Here is a 21,020-nt window from a genome sequence, read left to right on the forward strand (position 1 = left end):
TCTTCAGCCTAAATCTGGCTTCCTGTCACTTGAGCCCATTATTCAGTAGAATTAATGGAACCTTGGTAAGTCCAACCTTTATAGAAGCCCTATTGATGAAATGGGCCTGCTCCCATGGAAAGCAACCATTGGATTTAGGCTCAGGCATCTCATGAAAAAAAAACAACAACACAGAAAGCAGACCCTAGTAACCTCACAGCTGCTCCTTCCTTGACCCAAGGGTCCAACGTCTGATGCTTGAAGACCATCCTGGAGAAACGAAGCTGGTTGATCATTTCCTACCTGCGCGCAAAGTCCAGTTGCCCAACCGATGGGGTTGCCAAGATGGCAGCCGTTGACTCTCGCCTGCCAGAAAGAAACGTTGACCCGAGTGCTCAGAAGGAGGGCAGGCTTGTGGCCCGTCACAGCCCAACCGTCTTGCAGCCAGGCAGAACCGTTTGGCCCCGTCTTGACCGCCTTCACCCTTCGCTTGTGCAATGAACTGAAATAACTCCCAACGGATCAGTGGCCAGGGCACTGAGCAGGACGCCAAGGATCGGCCATTTCCCCTCCAAGCTTGGGTACAAAGGGAGATTTCACGCATGACGAGCTGGAGGGAGGAAGATGGGGAGGAGAGGAATCGTTGACTGAGGCTTCGCTTCCACAAGAGCTGTGCTTCCAGGAAAGCCTCTTCTCTGGGTTGACAACCTGGCAGGGGTTATCCATTGATAGGGCAAAGGGATAAAGGAAGGTCAAACTCAACAGGTCCAGAGTTACCGTTCCCTTTATGATTAATTCAGTACTTCTTCTTATCCCAGGTTGTGACGAGGCACAGATTTGTCCTGTGGCTTAGTCCAGTTTGGGGACGAGTTGGTTAGTTCCTTTTCTGGGCAACCACATGCAGTCCAGCCCATCCCTGATCCACAACTACTCGCACTATTCAGGTCCCTGTCAGGCATTACTGGGTTGTCTGGCTTTGTTGTTGTTGTTGTTTCATTGGGTTTGTTTGTTTTGCAGCTAGGGCTGCTACACTTTGGTTCAGTTCCAGCCTGTGTGGCTGCCGGGATCAAACCAAAACAGAGCGACGGAGCTGTCCGTTGGTCTAAGCGGCTTCACGATCTTGAGAATCCGAAAGCTTCCTCCGTGCCCTATGGAGGGGGAGAAAGAGCATGTGGCAAAGTTTTCCGGATTTTTAAAGACTTTGTAAGGCAGCACTGAATTGGGTGGTTGGCAAACCAATTAAGCACGGTGACTTTTAGAAATAATAACAATACAGTGGTGCCTCGCTAGACAGTTAACCCGCATGACAGTTTTTTCGCTAGACGTTGACTTTTTGCGATCGCTATAGTGATTCGCAAAACAGTCATTCTTAGGGGGAATTTCGCTGGACAATGTTTGGTCCCTGCTTCGCAAACCGATTTTTGCTAGACAACAATTTTGACAGCTCCCTCTGCACTCGCAAAACGGGTGTTTTCGGGACCTAAGCTTCGCAAGACAGCGATTTAAACAGCTGATCAGCAGTTCGCAAAATGGCTTTCCTATGGCCGATCTTCGCTAGACAACAACAATTCTTCCCCATTGGAACGCATTAAACAGGTTTCAATGCGTTCCAATGGGGAAAATGCTTTTCGCTAGACGATGATTTCGTTAAACAGCTATTTCAGTGGAACAGATTATCATCGTCTAGCGAGGCACCACTGTAACAATACTAATTTTAAAAATTTGAAAGCTTCCTCCTGGGCCCTAATGGAGGAGGAGACAAGATGGAGGGTTTTTGTTATTTTCTTTTCTCATGCCAGTAACGCTACTGTTTTGTGCATAGGCGCTTGCAGTGTGGGCTACCCATCCCCTGAGAGAGAACCCCAGTCAACGGTGAAGTCCAGTCTCCAGCTGCAAAGGGAGATGACGTGTTTTAAGCCCTTGTATTTACGAACCTCACCGGCAAAAATGTTTTGTCTTGGGGAGGGTGAGTGGGCTGTGTGTTTGCAAAGGCCCATGCTCTGAGGAATTGATTAGTCCTCGCACTCCGATTGACTGCTCTCAACTCTTGGGGCAGAAGGGAGAGAGGCGGAGCCTTCAAACGGGGAGGCGGGCCCTCCTCCCTTGATTTTGGAGTCCCAAACACGGGGATGGGGGTCAGCAGGTGCCGAGGTTGGCAGCCTTCACCGCCTTAGCCCTGCAGTTTCATAACAAGAAGAGGAAAACAAAGCCGACCAGGAGAACGGAGGGAAGGCCGCTGGCCGATCTGCGGGGGAGTGCTTTGGAAACTGGAGGGAGGAAAAATTCTGCCTCGTGTTGCATTTTCTCCCCACTGCTTCCCGAGGTGCTTAGCCAAGAGAAACAGGCGATGCTTACGGATTTGCGGGCAAGGGCAAAGCCGTCAGCGAGTGTTTGTTTCGCTTTGGGGCTTCGGCCGAGCACAGCTGGGTTGCTAATCTTCTGCATGGGGTGGGGTGGGGGTTCTTTTGAAGATCCGGAGGTCAGCCGGCGTGGCCCGCTGAACCCCGGGGAGGCAGGAAAGGCATCGGAAAGCTGGGAAGGGGGGCCCCGCGGCGGTGGGCCAAGATGCCCGGGGTGGAACGTCCCCCACTGAAGTCCTCTGAGCATGGTGTCAAAGAACCGTGGAGTTGGAAGGGACCTAAGAGGCCATCAAGTCCAACCCCCTGCTCAACACAGGAATCTCAATCCAAGCAGATCTGATCCATAAAAAGTTGTCTGATTTTTTTTCTGTCTCTCTCTTGAATGCCTCTGGTATTCGCTCTGCCCTCGGGCCCAGATAGCTGGATCTAGCCCAAAGTGGCTCACAGCAATGGGCTGCCTGAAGCTGAGGGCATCTGGGCAGCTTACTGCAGACCTGGCAGATTGTTGTCACCACAGGGAGTTGTCAGTGTTGTCGTGCAAGTATTTGGGCAATTCCTCCTTGATCTCGGACGGATCATCCAGATCTGCTAGCATTGCTCAAGCGCTGGAGAGGAGAACAACTAGAACCGGCTGGCTGGCATGGATTATAGCAGTGGTCCCCAACCTTGGGGCCTCCAGATGTTCTCAGACTACAACTCCCAGAAGCCTTTTCACCACCACCTCTGCTGGCCAGGATTTCTGGGAGTTGAAGTTCAAGAATATCTGGAGGCCCCAAGGTTGGGGACCGCTGGATTATAGGATTAAAGAGCTGCAGGGGGTCCCATTGGTCATCTAGACCAACCCGCTCTCCTCTCACATGACGGACGGGCCCTCCGGACTCCACGAGCAAAGCTAAGCTGAAATCTCCTTTTCTGCACCTGGAGCCCACCAGTTCTGGTCCAGCCCTCTGGGACTAGCAAAAACCAAGATCACGCCATAGGAAAAAAAAAATTAAGATCATCACCTGGCAGATCTACTTTGATGATATTCCTGCCTTGAGCAAGGGGTTGGACTGGATGGCCTTGTAGGTCCCCCTTCCAACTTCACTTTTCTATGCTTCTATGATCTTGCATGTGACCGCCCTTCAGATACTAATATGCCAATTTTCTCCTTCCTCCTCCTCTTCTCTGGTCCTCTAGAGCAGTGGTCCCCAACCTTGGGGCCTCCAGATGTTCTTGGACTTCAACTCCCAGAAATCCTGGCCAGCAGAGGTGGTGGTGAAGGCTTCTGGGAGGTGTAGTCCAAGAACATCTGGAGGCCCAAGGTTGGGGACCACTGCTGTAGAGTCCCACCTGCCCTACCCCTGCCCTCAGCTGCCTGTCTTTTCATGCAGTCCGTGGGGATCTGCCTTTTTGCATGCTGTGGGGGGGGGGAAGAGTTTGGGATTGGCCTTTACTGGCTCATGAAATGACATTCGGAGGAAAGAGATGCTGAGATTAGTACAGTGTGGTCTCGACTTACGAACGGCTCGACATACGAACGTTTCGACTTACGAACCACTCTCATAGGAATATATGGACTCGACTTACGAACTTAGATTCGAGTTACGAACTCTTTTTTCCTTTTTTTTAAAGCTAAGTCATCTTAGGTTAAAAGGAAAAAAGAAAAAATATCCCCCTCTAGTGGCAGAAGGCGGAATAGCAGCTTCCCATTAGTTTCTATGGACGAAAAGAGCAGATACGGATTAAATGGTTTTCAATGCATTCCTATGGGAAATGCAGATTTGACTTAAGAACTTTTCGACCTGAGAACTGCCTTCCAATACGGATTAAGTTCGTAGGTCGAGACCCCACTTGTAAACAGATTAGCATCTGAGCAGTGCTGAGTTCATCCTGAATTGTATATATACTGAATTGTAATGATGCTTCAGTTACTCCTGCTTGCTAGCACCTGGTTGGTTGTCTATATATTAATAGACAAAAGTGCAAAGTACTTCCGGGTGAGGCTTTCTCGTGCAATTCCCTTGGTTTATTTGCTGGATTTTACGTGGGGCGAAAGGGGGCCAGACAGCGATGCTTTCTCAAGCTTTCTCACTACCCCAAAATAAGTCCTGCCACCCAGCCCCGGTGTCGATGGAGTGATGCAGAATATCAGGATCCTAAGGATCTCTGTTTCAAAATGTGAAGAAATGGTGCTGCAGATCAGAAAGGAAGGAAGGGGGTGATAAGTAAAAATTTATAAAATATTCATCAAGGTAGAGGATCAGAGAGAGGTTTTAAAGATGCGAAGGGAAACTGAGTTAGGAGAGGAAATAAGTACTGAGAAGGAGAAGAATGTATGGAATAAAAGAATTTTAAAATGTCAGAATGCACGAAAAAAAATTTAAATTGGTTTGGAGGTGGTACTTAACATCAGTGAAACTGAATTATAGGAATGAAATATATTCCGAGATACGTTGGAGAGACGAGCAAGAAGGTTATCAACTTTGTATTAACCAAGGGGAAGGATTGTGTACCTTTAAAAGAGCATGTATTTTGGAAGGGCTCCATAAACAAAAAGAATAGATTGTTTCTATGGGTCCCAGTGAGAGGGAGCACAGCAAGTGATATTATTTAGTTGTTGTTTTTTTAAAAATGTATATTAAATAATTTTTAAAGGCTCTCTGTTTGCATGCTTCATCTTCAACATTGAGTTCCTCTGTTGGGGACTGTCCTGGAATAGTAAACATGCAATGGCACTCAGAATCGGACGGCAACCAACACCTTTTTGAGGGGCGCTCCCAGACCAGGTCTTGATTGCTCAACGGACATCCGCCAATTCAGGAGCTTAAATAATGCAAGCCAAAGGAATGTATGGATGTGAAGAACCCCCCCAAAAAGTCTGTCCTGGTTTTCTCAGTGTTCAGATCATCCGGGTGGTATCATTGGCCTCTTCTGGATGCCCACAGGCTTTGCCACATGTTAGAATCCATTCCAAACACAACATCTGCCTTGCAGTTCAGGAACCTCCATGGCGTGGGGAAACCACCCCTCGTGGACTCTCCTCTCTCTTTAAACAGTAGTCTTGGGGGCTTCTGACTTGCTGGGACGGAGGAGGTCCTCCATTTGCTGCTGCTCCTTGTCCTTCCAGCGCCGTGATCTGCATAAGACCGCACATCAGTCAAACACCGGGTTTAAGCCAGTTACAGTGGTGCCTCGCTTTACGATTGCCCCGCATCATGACGAAACCGCTCAACTACGATCTTTTTGCGATAGCAATTGCGATCGCAGAACGATGGTCTGAATGGTGAAATTTCGCTTTGTGATGATCGGTTCCCTGCTTCGGGAACTGATTCTTCACAAAACGGATGTTTTTCGAACAGCTGATTGGCAGTTTCAAAATGGCCGCTGGGCACTTAAAATGGCTCCCTGCTGCATTTAGGGATGGATTCCTCGCTATACAGACAACAAAAATGGCCGCTGTATGGAGGATCTTCGCTGGATGGGGAGTTTTTATCCCATTGGAATGCATTGAACGGGTTTAAATACATTTCAATGGTTTTTTTTCCGCTTTACGATGTTTTCATTTAACTGCGATTTTCCTGGAATGGATTATCATCGTTAAGCAAGGCACCACTGTAGTTTAAAAAGCCAAAGGAAAACTGGAATCCCCCGGTGCGATGACGCAGCGAGTAAACTCGCCATTCTCTCACTGCGTGGCCGCATCCTCGCTGATTGATTTCTCAATTTTGAATCGGAAGGTGGTCGCTCAGAATAATCCTTTTGTGATAGACAGCCCTTGTTTTAGCTCAAGCAAATTTCTGGGTTTGCTAACACATGGTGGGTTTACTAACAGGGCAGACTGCAAGACATCGACATGAGCTGATATTCCTTTTTCCATTATTTAAGGCAGATGGAAATCTCTGAGAGATGCAATCAACAAGAAACAGCTTAGTCATGCAGATAAGTTGACCGCTAAAGTTGTTAGATAAACCCTAATCACAAGACCTACACTCCCTTTCCTGTTTTTCTCACCGGGACAATAGCTAAGTGTCCCATTTCACATCTGCACCCTGTAGTTAATCTATCCCCTGATTAGAGAGAACCCTTTCTGACCTGGTAATTGGGGACGGTCATCATAGGGTATGATACAAGGATTTGTAATACATGTTCAGCAGCTCTCCTCACCCTCTCCTTCCTTTCTGTAATGCTTTTTGCCTGCTTCTGGGTATGGCTGCTAATCTCTGAATTAGTTTAGGCATCTTTCTGTCTCGAGAAACTATGGCAACGTGCTCTGTATGGAGGACTTGGAACAGCATCTAGTGTGGCTGAGAAGGCCAATTCAAGAGTGACCATCCCATCCACACGGAAGACAAACACAATCTGTCCCCTGTCCAGCTCCCCGATTTTGCTACTTCCGGGTCTGCCTCTTTGCCTCGGCCTGCTGGACAAGGGTCTCTTCAAATTAGGAGAGGCCACGATGCATCGCCTGCCTCCAGGCTGAACGCTCAGAGGTCAAGGTCTCCCATCTGTTGAGGTCCATTCCTAAGGCCTTCAGATCCCGCTTGCAGATCTCCTTATATCGCAGCTGTGGTCTCCCTCTTGGGCGATTTCCCTGCACTAATTCTCCATACAGGAGATCTTTTGGAATCCGACCATCAGCCATTCTCACGACATGCCCGAGCCAACGCAGACGTCACTGTTTCAGTCATGTATACATGCTAATCTCTTAATATATTTTAGAAAACCACTTGGCATGTTTGCGACTGTTTCTTGAACCCACCGAGCTAATGAACCGTAGTGGGTTTTTTGTTGATAAACATCAACAATGGAAGTGTGTGTGTGTGTGTGTGTGTGTGTGTGTGTGTGTGTGTGTGTGTGTGCGTGTGTGTGCGTGTGTGTGTGTGTGTGTGTCCATTCTGTACGCACCTGTTTTCCACCTGTGCTGTTGTATCCGGCAGAGGGACGTTCAAGGTTTCGGGAAGGAACGCAGCAGCTAAGCCAGACACGATGGGGGCAGCCCCGTAGATCACGTGGGGCAGGAAAGGAACGTATTCGCCTGACATCTTCACCACCGGCGCTACCATGCCGCCCAATCGGGCCATGGTGTTGCTGAGGCCCATCCCGGTTTGCCTGCGCATTCAGGAGCCAAGCACATGCGTTAGGGCGCTCAGCTTGAGTAAGTGCATTAAATTTACTGCTGGACGCTAACTCCAGACTAACGTTAAGTCCCATTGATTCCACAGGGTCTACCCTAAACCATTGGATTTAAGCTTACATCCGTTGGTCTTTCATAAGCAGGAAAAAACGTAAGAGAAAGACAGAGGGTGCAACTGCATGCCCTCATTGGAACAAGCTGGATTGGGATAAACAGGGTTGTTTAAAGTCACATAGCATTGTGCACACTACTGGGTAACATCCATGCAGGATGGGGTGGTTTTGGGTCAGGAAACCACGCCACATTTCAAGCATACCTCCATTGATTGATTGATTGATTGATTGATTGATTGATTGATTGATTGATTGATTGATTGATTGATTGATTGATTGATTGATTGATTGATTTACGTCTATGCCCTCTTTCTCCTGAGGGATCCGAGGCAGCTTACGGTATTGAAAGAACAAAGTTAAAAAGCCAAATTAAAAAAAAAATTACAATATTTAAAAAAGCATTAAAAGAATATCACATTTAAAACTCATAGGAACAATGGGGAAAAAGACACAAGTAAACACAGAATGAAATGCTCCCTTTAAAAAGAAAATCCCTTTTAAAAGGAAATAAAGAAAAAGTGAAAAAATGAAAATAAACACACCCCGCCACCCTTTGTCTCCTGCTGCCTCTTCTTCCTTCCGGGAGGAAGTTTTCAATTTAGTCCCCCGCCCCCCGAAAGACGTAATGCACCAGTCTACCCTACGAGGCTTTAAATAGCAACTTTTGCTTCCTTTCTCTCCCCCTCCACGGAGGAAGATTTCAATTTCCCTCTATTGTTAAGAGGCTTAATCTGTCTGCTTTGGTTCGATCCCAGTCATGGCATGTGCTGGAAGTGAACCAAAACAGGCAAGGATCAGGTATGAGTTGGTTCGTGATGACATGTAGATCATGTGATCCCTGGAAAAACGGAGTGAACCGACCCCGTCCTCAACCTGGATGAAACCACAGTTCAAACACCCATCTAGTCACACCCAGAGACCGAGAGAGCAAGAAAGAAGGTCAAAGCAGTGAGAGAAGAAGGATATTTGGATTTCTGATGGCCCTCAGTATTTCCTCCCTCAGAGATCTAGTGGACCCGTTTTCCCCCTCTTACCGGAGCACTGTTGGAAAGAGTTCTCCTGTATATAAATAGACGCAGTTGAATGAGGCAGCCAAACAGCCCTTCCCGAAGACAGCAAAGGCAGTACGCATGGTTAGCATGTCTAGGTTGAGAGAAAATATCCACAATTAGAGAGGTGCATTTCTGTCCCAGCAACATCAAGGGAGGTTCTGGTCAAGTGATAGCCAAGAGTTCTCCATTATCTCAATCATCTCCTTATTGGGCAGAAGTGTTCTGTGGGGCTCTGAATAAATCATCACATTCTGGTTAAAATCCTGTTGCTTAGAGTAGTAAATTACACTAGGCTAGGCCCATTTCCTGCTAACCTAACAGTTCGAAAGCATGTAAAAATGCGAGTAGATAAATAGGTAACACCACGGTGGGAAGGTCACGGCGTTTTGTGTCTAGTCGTGCTGGCCACGTGACCACGGAAACGGTCTTCAGACAAACGCTCTACGGGAATGAGCACCGCGCCCTAGAGTCAGACACAACTGGACTAAACGTCAAGGGGAACCTTTACCTTTACCTTTAGGCCCAGTGGAACTTACAGAGAAGTTGACTTACCAAAACCCCATTGATACAGGGGGCCTACAATAGCGTGATTTCCTACCTAAGGATTTTGGCCTCTGGGTCATGGGATGAAACAGACCTGAATTATACTGAATAAATTTGAGCAGATCATTACACTGAATCAATTTTGCCCTGTCCAATTCAGAATAGCCTGTACCTCTGGCTGGAGATCTCGGCTTCCCCAGAAGATGAAACCTGATCTTTGTAGGCCCTATTCTTTTACATCGGCTCTACGACCTACTCTACCATTGACCTGTGATCTTTGCTCATTCTAGTCCTCATGATTCTGAAGAAAACTGGCCCAGACCAGCCCGCTCATGATTCCCATGTGAAGAAGAAACACAGGAACCTGTGAAGTCTTTTGTGGAAAAAGTGCCGGAGAGAAGCCCCCTCTGCCTTCAAAAGGACATGGGCCAATGGGGCATCCTTTGTTTCCTCGGAGTTTGGAAACACCAAAATCTGGGGGCTCCAGACAACATCTTAGTTTCCTGTGACGGAGTCCTCTCTAACTGAGTTTAAGCAATCCTGCTCCAGATTGAGCTGTCCGTGGTCCTGAAGAAGGACAACTCTTGAAGGGGAGGTCTCTGGCTTGCGAGACGATCCCATTGCTTCCTTCCCAAGGCCGACTGTAATTAGCTTTATTCCATTCATATCCTCTTCCTCGTTGACATGACCTGTTGACTTAACGGCCTGCCCTGTCTGTGTTTCTAGCCCGCCCAGGAGGTACCCTCTCACCTTCAGGAATGAAAATGTTGGCTACGATGGTTAAGCCAGCCAGCATGAGGGTGACCGCTTGGGTAAATCTCCGCCCGACGTAGCTGAGGGAGAGGGCCGAGAGGAACTTGGATGGGAAGTCCACCAGGCTGAAAACCACCTGCATGAAGTAGATGCTGACCCCAAAGTTCTGCAGATCCATGACCAGCCCGTAATAGGCAAAGCTGGTAGAGAACCTAAGAAAGGAAGATAGCATCGCAATAGGTCAAATTAGGGCAAATTAGTTTTCTATTACTCCAGAGGATGGGACCGGAACTGATGGGGTTAATGACAAAAAAGGAGGTTCTCATGAAACATTAGAAATGACTTCTCAACTACATCAAGAAATAGACTGTTCCGAAGCTTCAGGATCTGTCCTTCCAGTGAGCACTTAGGGTTGATTTCCTTCAAAACGGATAGGTTTGTTCTCCTCGCAGTCCAGGGGACTCTTAAGAGCCTCCTCCAGCACCACAGATAATTACACAACAATCCTTTGCTTTTCAAGCTCTTGATAAAATATGAGTGTTGTGCTGAGACACAATGGGGGGGAGGGAGATCCCTGAGACAGGAAGACCTACAAGTGTACAGGATTCCACCCCTGGCCCCTTTCCCAGGTCATTCATAGTCACGAAGACTGGAGTCTTTACTGCATTTCAAACTATTGAGGCAGTTGAGACATCGCTATAAAGTGGACCCACTGAAGCCCAGTCCACGGTACGTGGACCCTCAGCCACCCACGAGCGTCTCCGGACTCACCACACAAAGCAGAGGCAGCAGGAAATCCGGCGCATGATGGGCGTCCTCACCAAATCTAGGCAGGAGTAGCTTGATTTCTGAGCGGCCATTTCTTTCTTCATCTCGGATCTTAAGAACTAGGGAAGAAGGGGGACATGCAGGAAAGGTGTTAAGGGGGAAACAGGATCCATAACTATCTTGCCCCTTTCGTTCTAGGGTCTGCCCATCATCCTTCACCATACACTGTGTTGGATGTTGAAGCCCAATAGCCATTGAAGGCCACCGGTTCCCTGCTTTGGGCATTATGGCCACAAAAATAGAAGGGTCACTTTCAGGACAATCTCTCCTGTTAAAGCAACCTTTTCCTGGTGCATGCAGTTGTGCACCCTTGAAGCCGTCTGACTGCTCCCCAAACATCTGGATTTTCTGCTCTTGTGCCCAGCGCTAAATTCCGTAAGTTTATAGTTTGGGTACATCAGCATAAAATAGCCTGCTGGTGGCTATTCTGAGAAGCCGGGTTGGAATGGCATGGATAAATGCCATCAGGTGGACCCCCAAAATCATGGAGGCCTGGGTTCCAATCCCGGCTCAGATGTTGTGAAACCTTGGGCTCAATCATGGTCCCACAGTCTTGCCTACCTCAGAGGGCTCTTCTGAGGATAAATGACTTGATGCATTCTATGAGTTTCTTGGAAGAGAGCATGACAGAATCATAGAATCACTGCGTTGGAAGGGGCCTATAAGGACACTGAGTCCCCTCTGAGTCTAATTTTCTCTTCAATGTCTCCAGTGCTGGAGCCCTCACCGTCTCCCAAGATGATGGGTTCCCTTGTCGTACTGCTCTAACAGTTAAGAAGTTTTTTCCTGATATTCAGCCTAAAATCTGGCTTCCTGCAGCTCGAGACCATGATTACAGATCCTTTTACTCTGGGATGACCGAGAACAGATCAGAGCGATGGTCAAGAAGAGAGATGGAAAGATGGTGAAGTCGGAGAGAAACGCAACCAGCCAAGTCTCAGGGCTTTGGGTGGGCACAGAAAAGCCACCAATTGCTCGTTGGTTGTTCTGATCGGGTTGTATTATTTTTATTCTTGCTGCGGAGCACTTGTGAGATGGTCTGCCTCGGATGTCGAAAGGTCACGTCCAGTCTCGGGTGACCTGAATGCCCCATTTTGGTTTCCACTTCCAGGTGGCAACACGGCCCTTGGGTGAATGAGAGCTACAGTCGTGCCCCGCTTAACGATTACCCCACATTACGACGAATCCACTTCATGACAATGTTTTTGTTATCGCAATTGCGATTGCAAAACGATGTTTTTTCGCTTTGCGAAGATTGGTTCCCTGCTTTGGGGACCGATCCTTCGCATTACGATGATCAAAACAGCTGATCGTTGGGTTTTCAAAATGGCCACCGGGTGCTCAAAATGGCTCCCTGCTGTGCTTGGGGATGGATTCCTCGCTATACAGGCACTGAAAATGGCCACCGTATGGAGGATCTTTGCTGGACGGTGAGTTTTTACCCCATTGGAATGCATTAAGCGGGTTTTAATGTGTTTCAATGTTTTTGTTTTTGTTTTTGCATTACGACGTTTTCGCTCTACAGCGATTTCACTGGAACGAATTAACGTCGTTAAGCGAGGCACCACTGTATTACATAAAATCTGTGATTCTTTCAGTGTCACCTCAATGGTCAGCTTGTCTCCAGCTTCAGGCTTCCCGTTCATCCTGGCCACCCGCTTGAGTGCCTTCACTGCTTGGTCCGGCTTACCAGCCATCACCAGCCAGCGAGCCGATTCAGCAAACCACCTGAAGGGAGGAAAAGAGGATAAAGTCTGAGGGAAACGAAACTAGTCAAGTCTTGGGCGAAGTCTCCGTAAACGCCTGTGTTTGGCCAGTTCTTCAGCCGGTGGTGGTGATGGGGGGGCTGGAGGAGATGATAATGACCCCCCCTTGCTGGAAGGTGGGCTTCCGCAGTTGCCTAGATAGTTACGCCTGCCTACTTTGAATGTGTTTCTGGTATTATTTGTGTTTACTGTTTTTTAGTACGGGATTTATTCCATCTTTTCCAGTATTTGTATACATACTGTTCTTAGCTTTAAATATTATCTTTTAATGATATAAGCCACGTTGGATCCTTTTAAAGGAGAAAGGCAGAGTAAAACATTTTCTGAGAAGGATGTTCCTCGATGTGATCCTTAAGGAATTGTCTGATGCTGAGTGATTAAACCAGGATAAATTAAATGATGGAGGTCATATATCCACAGGACACTATAATAGCCATTCAATACCAAATTAATTGCCACAGCGCCATCCTCGGATTTGTGGCTGGAAATTCATAGAGCTGGAGTTTTTGCAACTTGCATGCTGCCTTTAGTAGGTTTGGATGGGAGGAACCTTTCAATGTGACAAACCCAGACCTACTGGGATCTGCCACACGTTAACTAAGCTGCCACCAACCATTCCCTATAAGAAGTCACACAGACCAGGGATGGATTTTCAATAAATAAAAGAATAAGGTTTATTTAAAACAACACACAGGAAAATAAAATGATCAGGTGAATAAGATATAGTAACGTGGCTTAGTCTCATTCATACATGCACACAGTTTGGTTCACACAGAACCCTTAACTTGAAGCACAGACCCTGAACCTATCAGTTCTGGCTAACCAACAGACACCTGACCCTATCAGGTTGGTACTCTGACACACAGTAGTACCCTGTCTGACACACAGACTCCCACACCAGCTTCTTCTTCCCAGCTGCTGCTTCTTCACATCCCAGCGTCTGAACTCCTCTACACAGGCTTCACCTATATATACAGTACAGCCCCTCCTCCTGATGTCCCGCCTTCCACTCCCCATAGGATGGAACTTTCCCTCCAAACCCAATCAATGTGACAACCCCAGACCTACTGGAGGATGCCACAGTTTCACTAAGCTGCCACCAACCATTCCCTATAAGAAGTCACACAGACCAGGGATGGATTTTTAACAAATAAAAGAACAAGGTTTATTAAATAACACACAGGGAAAAATAAAATGATCAAATGAATAAGATACAGTAACGTGGCTTAGTCTCAATCATACATACACACAGTTTGGTTCACACAGAACACTTAACTTGAAGCACAGACCCTGAACCTATCAGTTCTGGCTAACCATACAGACACCTGAACCTATCAGGTTGGTACTGACTGACACACAGTAGTACCCTGTCTGACACACAGACTCCCACTCAAGCTTCTTCTCTCAGCTCTCTTCCCCAGCTTCTCCTAACTTCTCCACACAAACTCCACATATATATACAGTACAGCCCCTCCTCCTGATGTCCCGCCTTCCACTCCCCATAGGATGGAACTTTCCCTCCAAACTATGGCTGGAAATTCATAGAGCTGGAGTTTTTGCAACTTGCATGCTGCCTTTAGTAGGTTTGGATGGGAGGAACCTTTCTGGGATGGGAGGAACCTTTCTAGGCTGGATTGACTGTCAATCCATCCAGCACTAACCAATCATTCCGGCCTGCCTCTGAATTCAAAGAGAGCCCCGCCTCTCTGGTGAGGAGTCTCTTTCCCTTTTTAGAGCCCGTTGACCCCTAACCGTCTCCACCCGTCCGATCGTGTAAGGGTTTTACCAGGAGTAGGCAAAGAAGAGAAAATAAGGCGCAGAGACCACAAGCTGCAGTTGACGCCATTCAGGGACGAGGTAGGCTAAGCCGGCCAAGAGGAGCTGGCCGAGGGTGTAGGCGAATCCTGTCCACGTTCCCAGGATGGCCCGTGTTCGGGTGGGCGTCCATTCCACAGCTGATGGAGAGGGGAGGAGGCAGAGTGGATTAATATGATCCTGGTTGAGGGTCTGGGGATTCAAAGCCAAACTTTTAAAAATTAAGAATGAAAATTCCTGAGGTTTTGGTTTAACACAGATCTGATTATAATTAATTCTTCTCCAAAATTATGTGCAATGAAATTCTTAGCCATTTCTATGCCTCTCCCGATCCCCTACTTCCATCTGTACCAAACAGAAGCCCATTATAGGGGCAGCATTTTCCTGTGGCTGTTCTCAAACATCCGGGATTCAAAGGTAGACTTCCTTTGAAGATGGAGGATCCATTTACCTATTGCTATGGCCGGAGCTTTCTCCCTCTTCCCTGAACTTGCCTAATATCCTGTGAACTTTTTCATCCCCCTTGCCCTCAAGGAGCTCTCCCTGTTGCAGTAAGGATGGATAAATCTGCCAGTTTTAGTTTACTACCGTAATTTTCCTCAATGTTGACTTTGGGATAAGTTGAAGTTAAGCTTTGCCAGACGTTTGCACCAGAAACCACGTTTGTTAAGTATTTCTGTTATTTGCCTTTACATGACATTTTGCTGAAATCTTTCTTTCTTTCTTTCTTTCTTTCTTTCTTTCTTTCTTTCTTTCTTTCTTTCTTTCTTTCTTTCTTTCTTTCTTTCTCTCTCTCTCTCTCTCTCAATCCCTCCCTCCCTCCCTCCCACCCAAAGCTCAAAGCAGAGCCATTGGTGAAGGATCATGGGAGTTGTAGTCCAAGTGCCTTGGGAGAGGTCCCCCCCCACTCACCCATCCCCTGCCCCGAGGGGAAGCTGCAGAATACTTGACACTCACACAGGGAGAGACAGTTGAACACAACTCCTGAGTAGGCCATGCCCGTCAGAAAGCGGAAGGCGCAGTAGAGAGTGAAGTTGGGGGAGAAGGCCGTGGCGGTCCCTAACGTGGCCAGCTGCAGGTAAGACCAGATGAGAAGCGGACGACGTCCAAACCTGGAACAATAACCAGAAGAGAGAAATGTCGTTAGGAAAGAAGGAGAAGATTTGGAGGACAGAGCAGAAATTGGTTTTTATTCCATTTTTGTATTGATAGCTGCCCAGAGTAGACTTCGGTCTAGATGGGCGGGGTATAAATTAAATAAATAAAGGATAGACTAAGGATGCTGGTACAGTGGTGCCTTGCTACACGATGATCATCCGTTCCACTGAAATCGCTGTTTAGCGAAATTATCATCTAGCGAAAAGCATTTCCCCATTGGAATGCATTGAAACCTGTTTAATGCATTTCAATGGGGAAGAATCGTCATTGTCTAGCGAAGATCGGCCATAGGAAAGCCGCTTTGCGAACCGCCAACCAGCTGTTTAAATCGCTGTCTTGCGAAGCTTAGGTCCCGAAAACATCTGTTTTGCGAGCGCAGAGGGAGCTGTCAAAATCATCGTCTAGCGAAAATGGTTTCCGAAGCAGGGACCAAACCTTGTCCAGCGAAATTCCCCCATAGGAATCACTGTTTTGCGAATCGCTATAGCGATCGCAAAAAGTCAATATCTAGCGAAAAAACTGTCATGCAGGATAACTGTCTAGCGAGGCACCACTGTAGCTGGTTTAAACCAGCTGGTTGAGCTGCTTTGGGTCCCTTTCGGAGAAGAAGAAAAAATTCCTCTGTAGTCTGCATGGCTAAATGGAGATTCTAAGGGCCAGTGTGATCCCAGCCTTATTTCAGTAACGCAACGCACAAGAAGGATCTTGGAATTGTTGTGCAAGCTGGACACGAGCCAACCATGTGACGCGGCTGCGGAAAAGGCAGACCCTACCTGTCTGAGAGACTGCCAAAGACGATTCCTCCCAGCAGTACGCCAGCCATGTACAGAGACTGGGCCATTTCCTTGAGGCTTCTCGAGGAGCAAACCAGGTCCCACTGCGAGCAGGGCCGGTTTGGAGAAGGTGGAGGAAGAGAAAAGCAAAGGGGAAACAAAACAACAATTCAGACGAAACAGGATAAGCCTTAACCTTATTCGTTCTCTGTTGTTGTTTCGTTGTGAATTCCCCACTGTGCCTTCTTGACCGGGTCCCTTCCAGCTCTTTATTCTAAGGGGAGGATGAGGATGATGACACCTGATTTTTTGAATGACAGCGTACATTTCCACAGCTGGTTTTTCTAGACTCCTCTCAAGTATTTTAGCATTCTATGCATTCAAAATTTTGTATCTTGGCATGGCCACATGGGTGGAGGGGGGGAAATTAGCTGAACAGCCTTATTTGCAGCTTGTTAACATTGCTTTCCCGTAGCCCTGCTGATAATCTGTAAACAAGGACACAGTGGCAATTTCCTCATCTCATTTCCTCCTCCCGTTCCCTATTTCTCTTTCTTTCTTTCTTTCTTTCTTTCTTTCTTTCTTTCTTTCTTTCTTTCTTTCTTTCTTTCTTTCTTTCTTTCTTTCTTTCTTTCTTTCTTTCTTTCTTTCTTTCTTTCTTTCTTTCTTTCTTTCTTTCTTTCTTTCTTTCTTTCAATCTGTATTATCCTACAATTCTCCAAAGCCAGAACCACGCGGGCTGTAGGATTCTGAGGGACATAATCCTAATTCCCTCTATCTACTGTGAGCCCCTGTAGGAAACAGGAAATCGGACTAACCTTTCCCCACATGGTGGCCACTGGATGTTTTGGACTGCATGACCCATCTCACCAGAGATGATAGGAGCTGTAGTCCAAAACCTACAGAAGGACCTCAGACAGGAGAAGTCTTTGGCTGACCCAGATGGGGATCTTTGTAAGCTCTTAAGGCATCACAAGGAGACTGCACTTTTCCCCTTCTTTCAGATTTTTTTTCCTTGGCTAACTATGTGTTTTCCCGACATTTTTAAAACAGAGACTTCGGTAAAATAAAACTGGAAAATATAAAATAAAATCCACACACCCCGCATCAGTAGCTTTTCTGGAGCTTGATTGTGGATCTTACTTTATTGTGTGTGTGTGTGCGCGCGCATGCGTGTGTGTGTGTGTGTGTGTGTGAGAGAGAGCGAGCGAGAGAGAGAGTTTTCAGAGAGAGAGAGGGTTGCCTTGAGATCAGCACAAACTAACTGATTCAAAGAACATTAAATTACTCACTGCTTTCTCAAATCGAATTAAACTGAATTCATTTCAGTGGGCCCTACAGGCAAGCAACTTTGGGCAGTTCCAGGGTCTAATTTTCTACCTTTGGAACTCTCCGGGACTGCACAGATGACCAAAAATGTGGGGCAGGGACCCCCAACTGAACTCTGGTAGGAGACCCAGTTTTGGGTGGGGCAGAATCAGTATTTAAGAAGTGTCATGATGGTACAGGGAGGTCTCGGTTCATGTTTAAAAGACAAATTGGCCACTTCTGGGGGAGTCCAAGGTTCTCCAGATTTGGGGGGATTGCTGGAAAAATAACATTTCAGGGGAAGCCACAAAAACAGCCATTTTGACCATCCTAGTAGGCTGTAAATTTTAACTACAGTACATCTTGATCCTTCGTTTTTCAATTATACAACTTCATCAAGTCGTTTTTAAGCATTACTGTGTCTCCTAGCTATATAAAGACAGATCCATCGAGAGAGAGAGAGAGAGAGAGAGAGAGAGAGAGAGAGAAGTGTTATGTATCTGAACTAAATGGAACCTCCATGTTCAAGAGCAGTCTATCACTGAAGATCGGTTTCTAGAAGGGAGCAACAGTCGATGAAAGCTCTTGGGCTGGTCCCCTCTTTGTGGGCTTCCCAGAAACTCGATCGGATGGACAAAACTTAGAAAAGTTCCTTTTGGGACTACAGATCCTAAAATGCCCAAGATCACACTCACAGTAAAGATTTAGAGAATGGTAATTTTTTTTTAAAGCAGCTTTTCCAAGTTTTGCAGTTGATCCAGCAGGGAAGTTCCCATTTGCCACTACGTTACGGTAGAATTTCCCTACAGAAGCAAGAGAAACTAAAAAGGACAGATCAATCCACCCACCCTCCACCATTCCTTGAGCTAACCCTGCGGTAGGTCTCACCTCCATGGCGATGGTGTTGGGGAAGACGCTCCTGTCATACACCCACCCGTCTCGGCACGGCTCCGTTTCCGGGGGGGTCCCATTCACGAGAGGGATCTCCGGATCGCTGGCGTTGACGCCGACGCTGGAGTTCAAGAGCCACCACTGGGGGTTGACGTAGCGATGGCACTGGTCCAGCCGTTCCTTCTCGTCCATGGGAATGGAGATCTTCACCAGATCTTCTTCTTCCAAGGTTCGGTTCCCGGAGACGGTCTTTTGGTAGACCGCGCAATAGTGGTCCGGGGTGGCCGCCGTGAAATTCTGAAGCACCATATGGGACGACATGAAGAAAATGGGGAGGGACAGGAGGGCCACGTAAAGGAGCTGGAAGCGTCCCATGCTGCCAACATGTTCAAGGAGCTCAGCAAAGCTCATGGTGCTAAAGATGGGAAATGTAGTGCCGGCTACGCACTGGAAGAATAGGGTTGGCGGGAGGGGGGGAGGCCAAGACGGAGCTGGAGAAAGATGACCTCCTGGCCAAGATCTACCAACCACCTGAAACAATAACTAGAAATCAGAAAGTGGTCCTTGGTTCCTGAAATGGCTGAGCTGGGCCTTATCTCTGAAGAAGAAGAAGTAGAAGAAAAAAAATCTTGAATTTGAGTTCTTGTCTTATATGATGGAGTAGTTATCTTCGTTTCATTTTGTCCCCCTTGCCTGGTTAGTGTGGCCACATCCCGTGGGGTGGGGAAGGATTCTCTACTGCCGTCCCTTTTCCGGAGAGACCGCACGGTGGTCCCAAAAGGGGTCAAGGGTCAAGGGCTTGGTTTCATCCAAGCTATGAGCCCCATTCCCCTTACAAGCCTTCTGGGGTTGAAAGCTCTACAAGGAATGAAATATATATATAAAACGACTGCAGCCAATCACTGGGTTAAAGTGTTACACCGGTTTGGTGCATGTGAATGCCGGGCGCCTCTCTCGACACAAAGGGTGCTCCTGGTCAGCCCTCCTTTTCGTCCCCTTAGCCCTACAACCCGGTGTATTATTCACACACCGGTGTTAGGAATTAACTTCCACTGGGACGGGTCCAGGCTGTCCCGAAGGCCACCAGTGGTGACCTTCGCAGGGTGAGGGCGAAAGGAGAGTCGAGATTCGGATTGCCCGACGGTCTCTGATCCCGGGCTGAGGTCTCCGGGAATGGGCCAGAGGGAGAGAGAAGACGAGGGTTGGATTTTTGACGAGGGTGGTCGCTTTGGCAAAGAGGCTGTCCCGAAAACCAGCCAAATCAAGGAGCAGGACAGGGGACGGATTCTATTTGTCTTCAGTGTGGAAAGGACGGTCACTCTCGAATTGGCCTCCTCAGCCACACTAGACGCTGTTCCAAGTCCTCCATGCAGAGCATGTGGCCATCGTTTCTCGAGACTGAAGGAGGCCTAAATGAGGTAGCTTTGGAGTTTTCCTGCTGTACCGGTTCCGATAACAATATTCCCGTCTGGGCTGAATCCTCCTGTGACCTGGCAGTGATTCTCCTCCAAGCGGCGACGACAAATCGGGGGAGACTCAAGTCATGGGACTCGCTATGAAGCCGGGCTTAATTCATGTTGGTGATTTCTCTTAGACTCAACTTGGCCTCTTTTTCTCTCCGCCAATGACTCACAACTTGGAACTGACTCACCTCTCCCTTTTTTTTTCTGGGGATAAACACTTGTTTTTAATAGGGATTCAGACTTGGGACCGTAGACTTGCCAACACCCCACGTTTCCACCCCACTCTGAGGCAATTCGTTCTGTTCTGAAACGGTTCTCTCTATTGGGACATTTGACACGTCCTAGCATTGGAGGTTCAGTGGAAGGACGGATCCTGAAGCTGAGGCTCCAGTACTTTGGCCATCCCATGAGAAGAGAAGATTCCCTGGAAAAGCCCCTGATGTTGGGAAAGTGTGAGGGCAAGAGGAGAAGGGGACGACCAAGGACGAGATGGTTGGACAGGGTCACCGAAGCGACCAACGTGAATTTGACCCAACTCCGGGAGGCAGTGGAAGACTTTGCCATTCACTTCACTGGCACCCCCTGCTCCATGCCATTGACTTATTTCCCTCCTGCCACGGCCCTAAGTGTCCACCCCGCCACCCGGAAGTGGATCATGAGTCCCAGGGGTGTTTATGGTGACCCTCTCAGGGGCCACACAATCACAGTGAATCCCAAATGCAAATGGCGGACATGGTCTTCAAGGCCAAGCAGAAAATAAATACAAGCCTGGTTGCCCGGCAAGAATTGGGTTCCTTATAGATAATGTGTGTAGGTATAGTGGTGCCTCGCTTAATGATTGCCTTACTTAATGAGGAAATCGCTGTACGATTAGGTTTTTTATTTCGTTTGATGATGTTTTCGCTCTACAGCTATTTCGCTGGAACAAATTAACATCGTCAAGCAAGGCACCGCTGTATACAAATTTAAACCTATCCAGAATGGCTGGGTGATTTCTGCATTCCATCTTCCATTGGCCACAAGAAATTCTTAACTCATTTGGCTATTCAAGGAGAGGAAAAAAAAACACCTTTCTGGTGAGTGAATCATCACGGCTGATTCA

The 21,020-nt window shown here is 47.5% G+C and overlaps 1 protein-coding gene across 1 annotated transcript; it reads right to left on the reverse strand.

The window, feature by feature from the left end:
- Nucleotides 1-4,791: 4,791 nt before the first annotated feature.
- Nucleotides 4,792-19,450, reverse strand: LOC110069897 (solute carrier family 22 member 6-A). Its single transcript, XM_020777470.3, has 10 exons — nucleotides 18,453-19,450; nucleotides 16,257-16,360; nucleotides 15,283-15,437; nucleotides 14,297-14,465; nucleotides 12,349-12,472; nucleotides 10,688-10,803; nucleotides 9,914-10,128; nucleotides 8,603-8,711; nucleotides 7,227-7,430; nucleotides 4,792-5,457 (listed from the first exon to the last, which is right to left on the reverse strand). The coding sequence occupies exons 1-10, from the start codon at nucleotides 18,864-18,866 to the stop codon at nucleotides 5,370-5,372; spliced, it is 1,698 nt and encodes a 565-aa protein (XP_020633129.3). The 5' UTR covers nucleotides 18,867-19,450; the 3' UTR covers nucleotides 4,792-5,369.
- Between the last annotated feature and the right edge of the window lie 1,570 nt (nucleotides 19,451-21,020).

Source organism: Pogona vitticeps, chromosome 15 (assembly GCF_051106095.1).
Source record: "Pogona vitticeps strain Pit_001003342236 chromosome 15, PviZW2.1, whole genome shotgun sequence".
Classification (NCBI taxonomy): domain Eukaryota; kingdom Metazoa; phylum Chordata; class Lepidosauria; order Squamata; family Agamidae; genus Pogona; species Pogona vitticeps.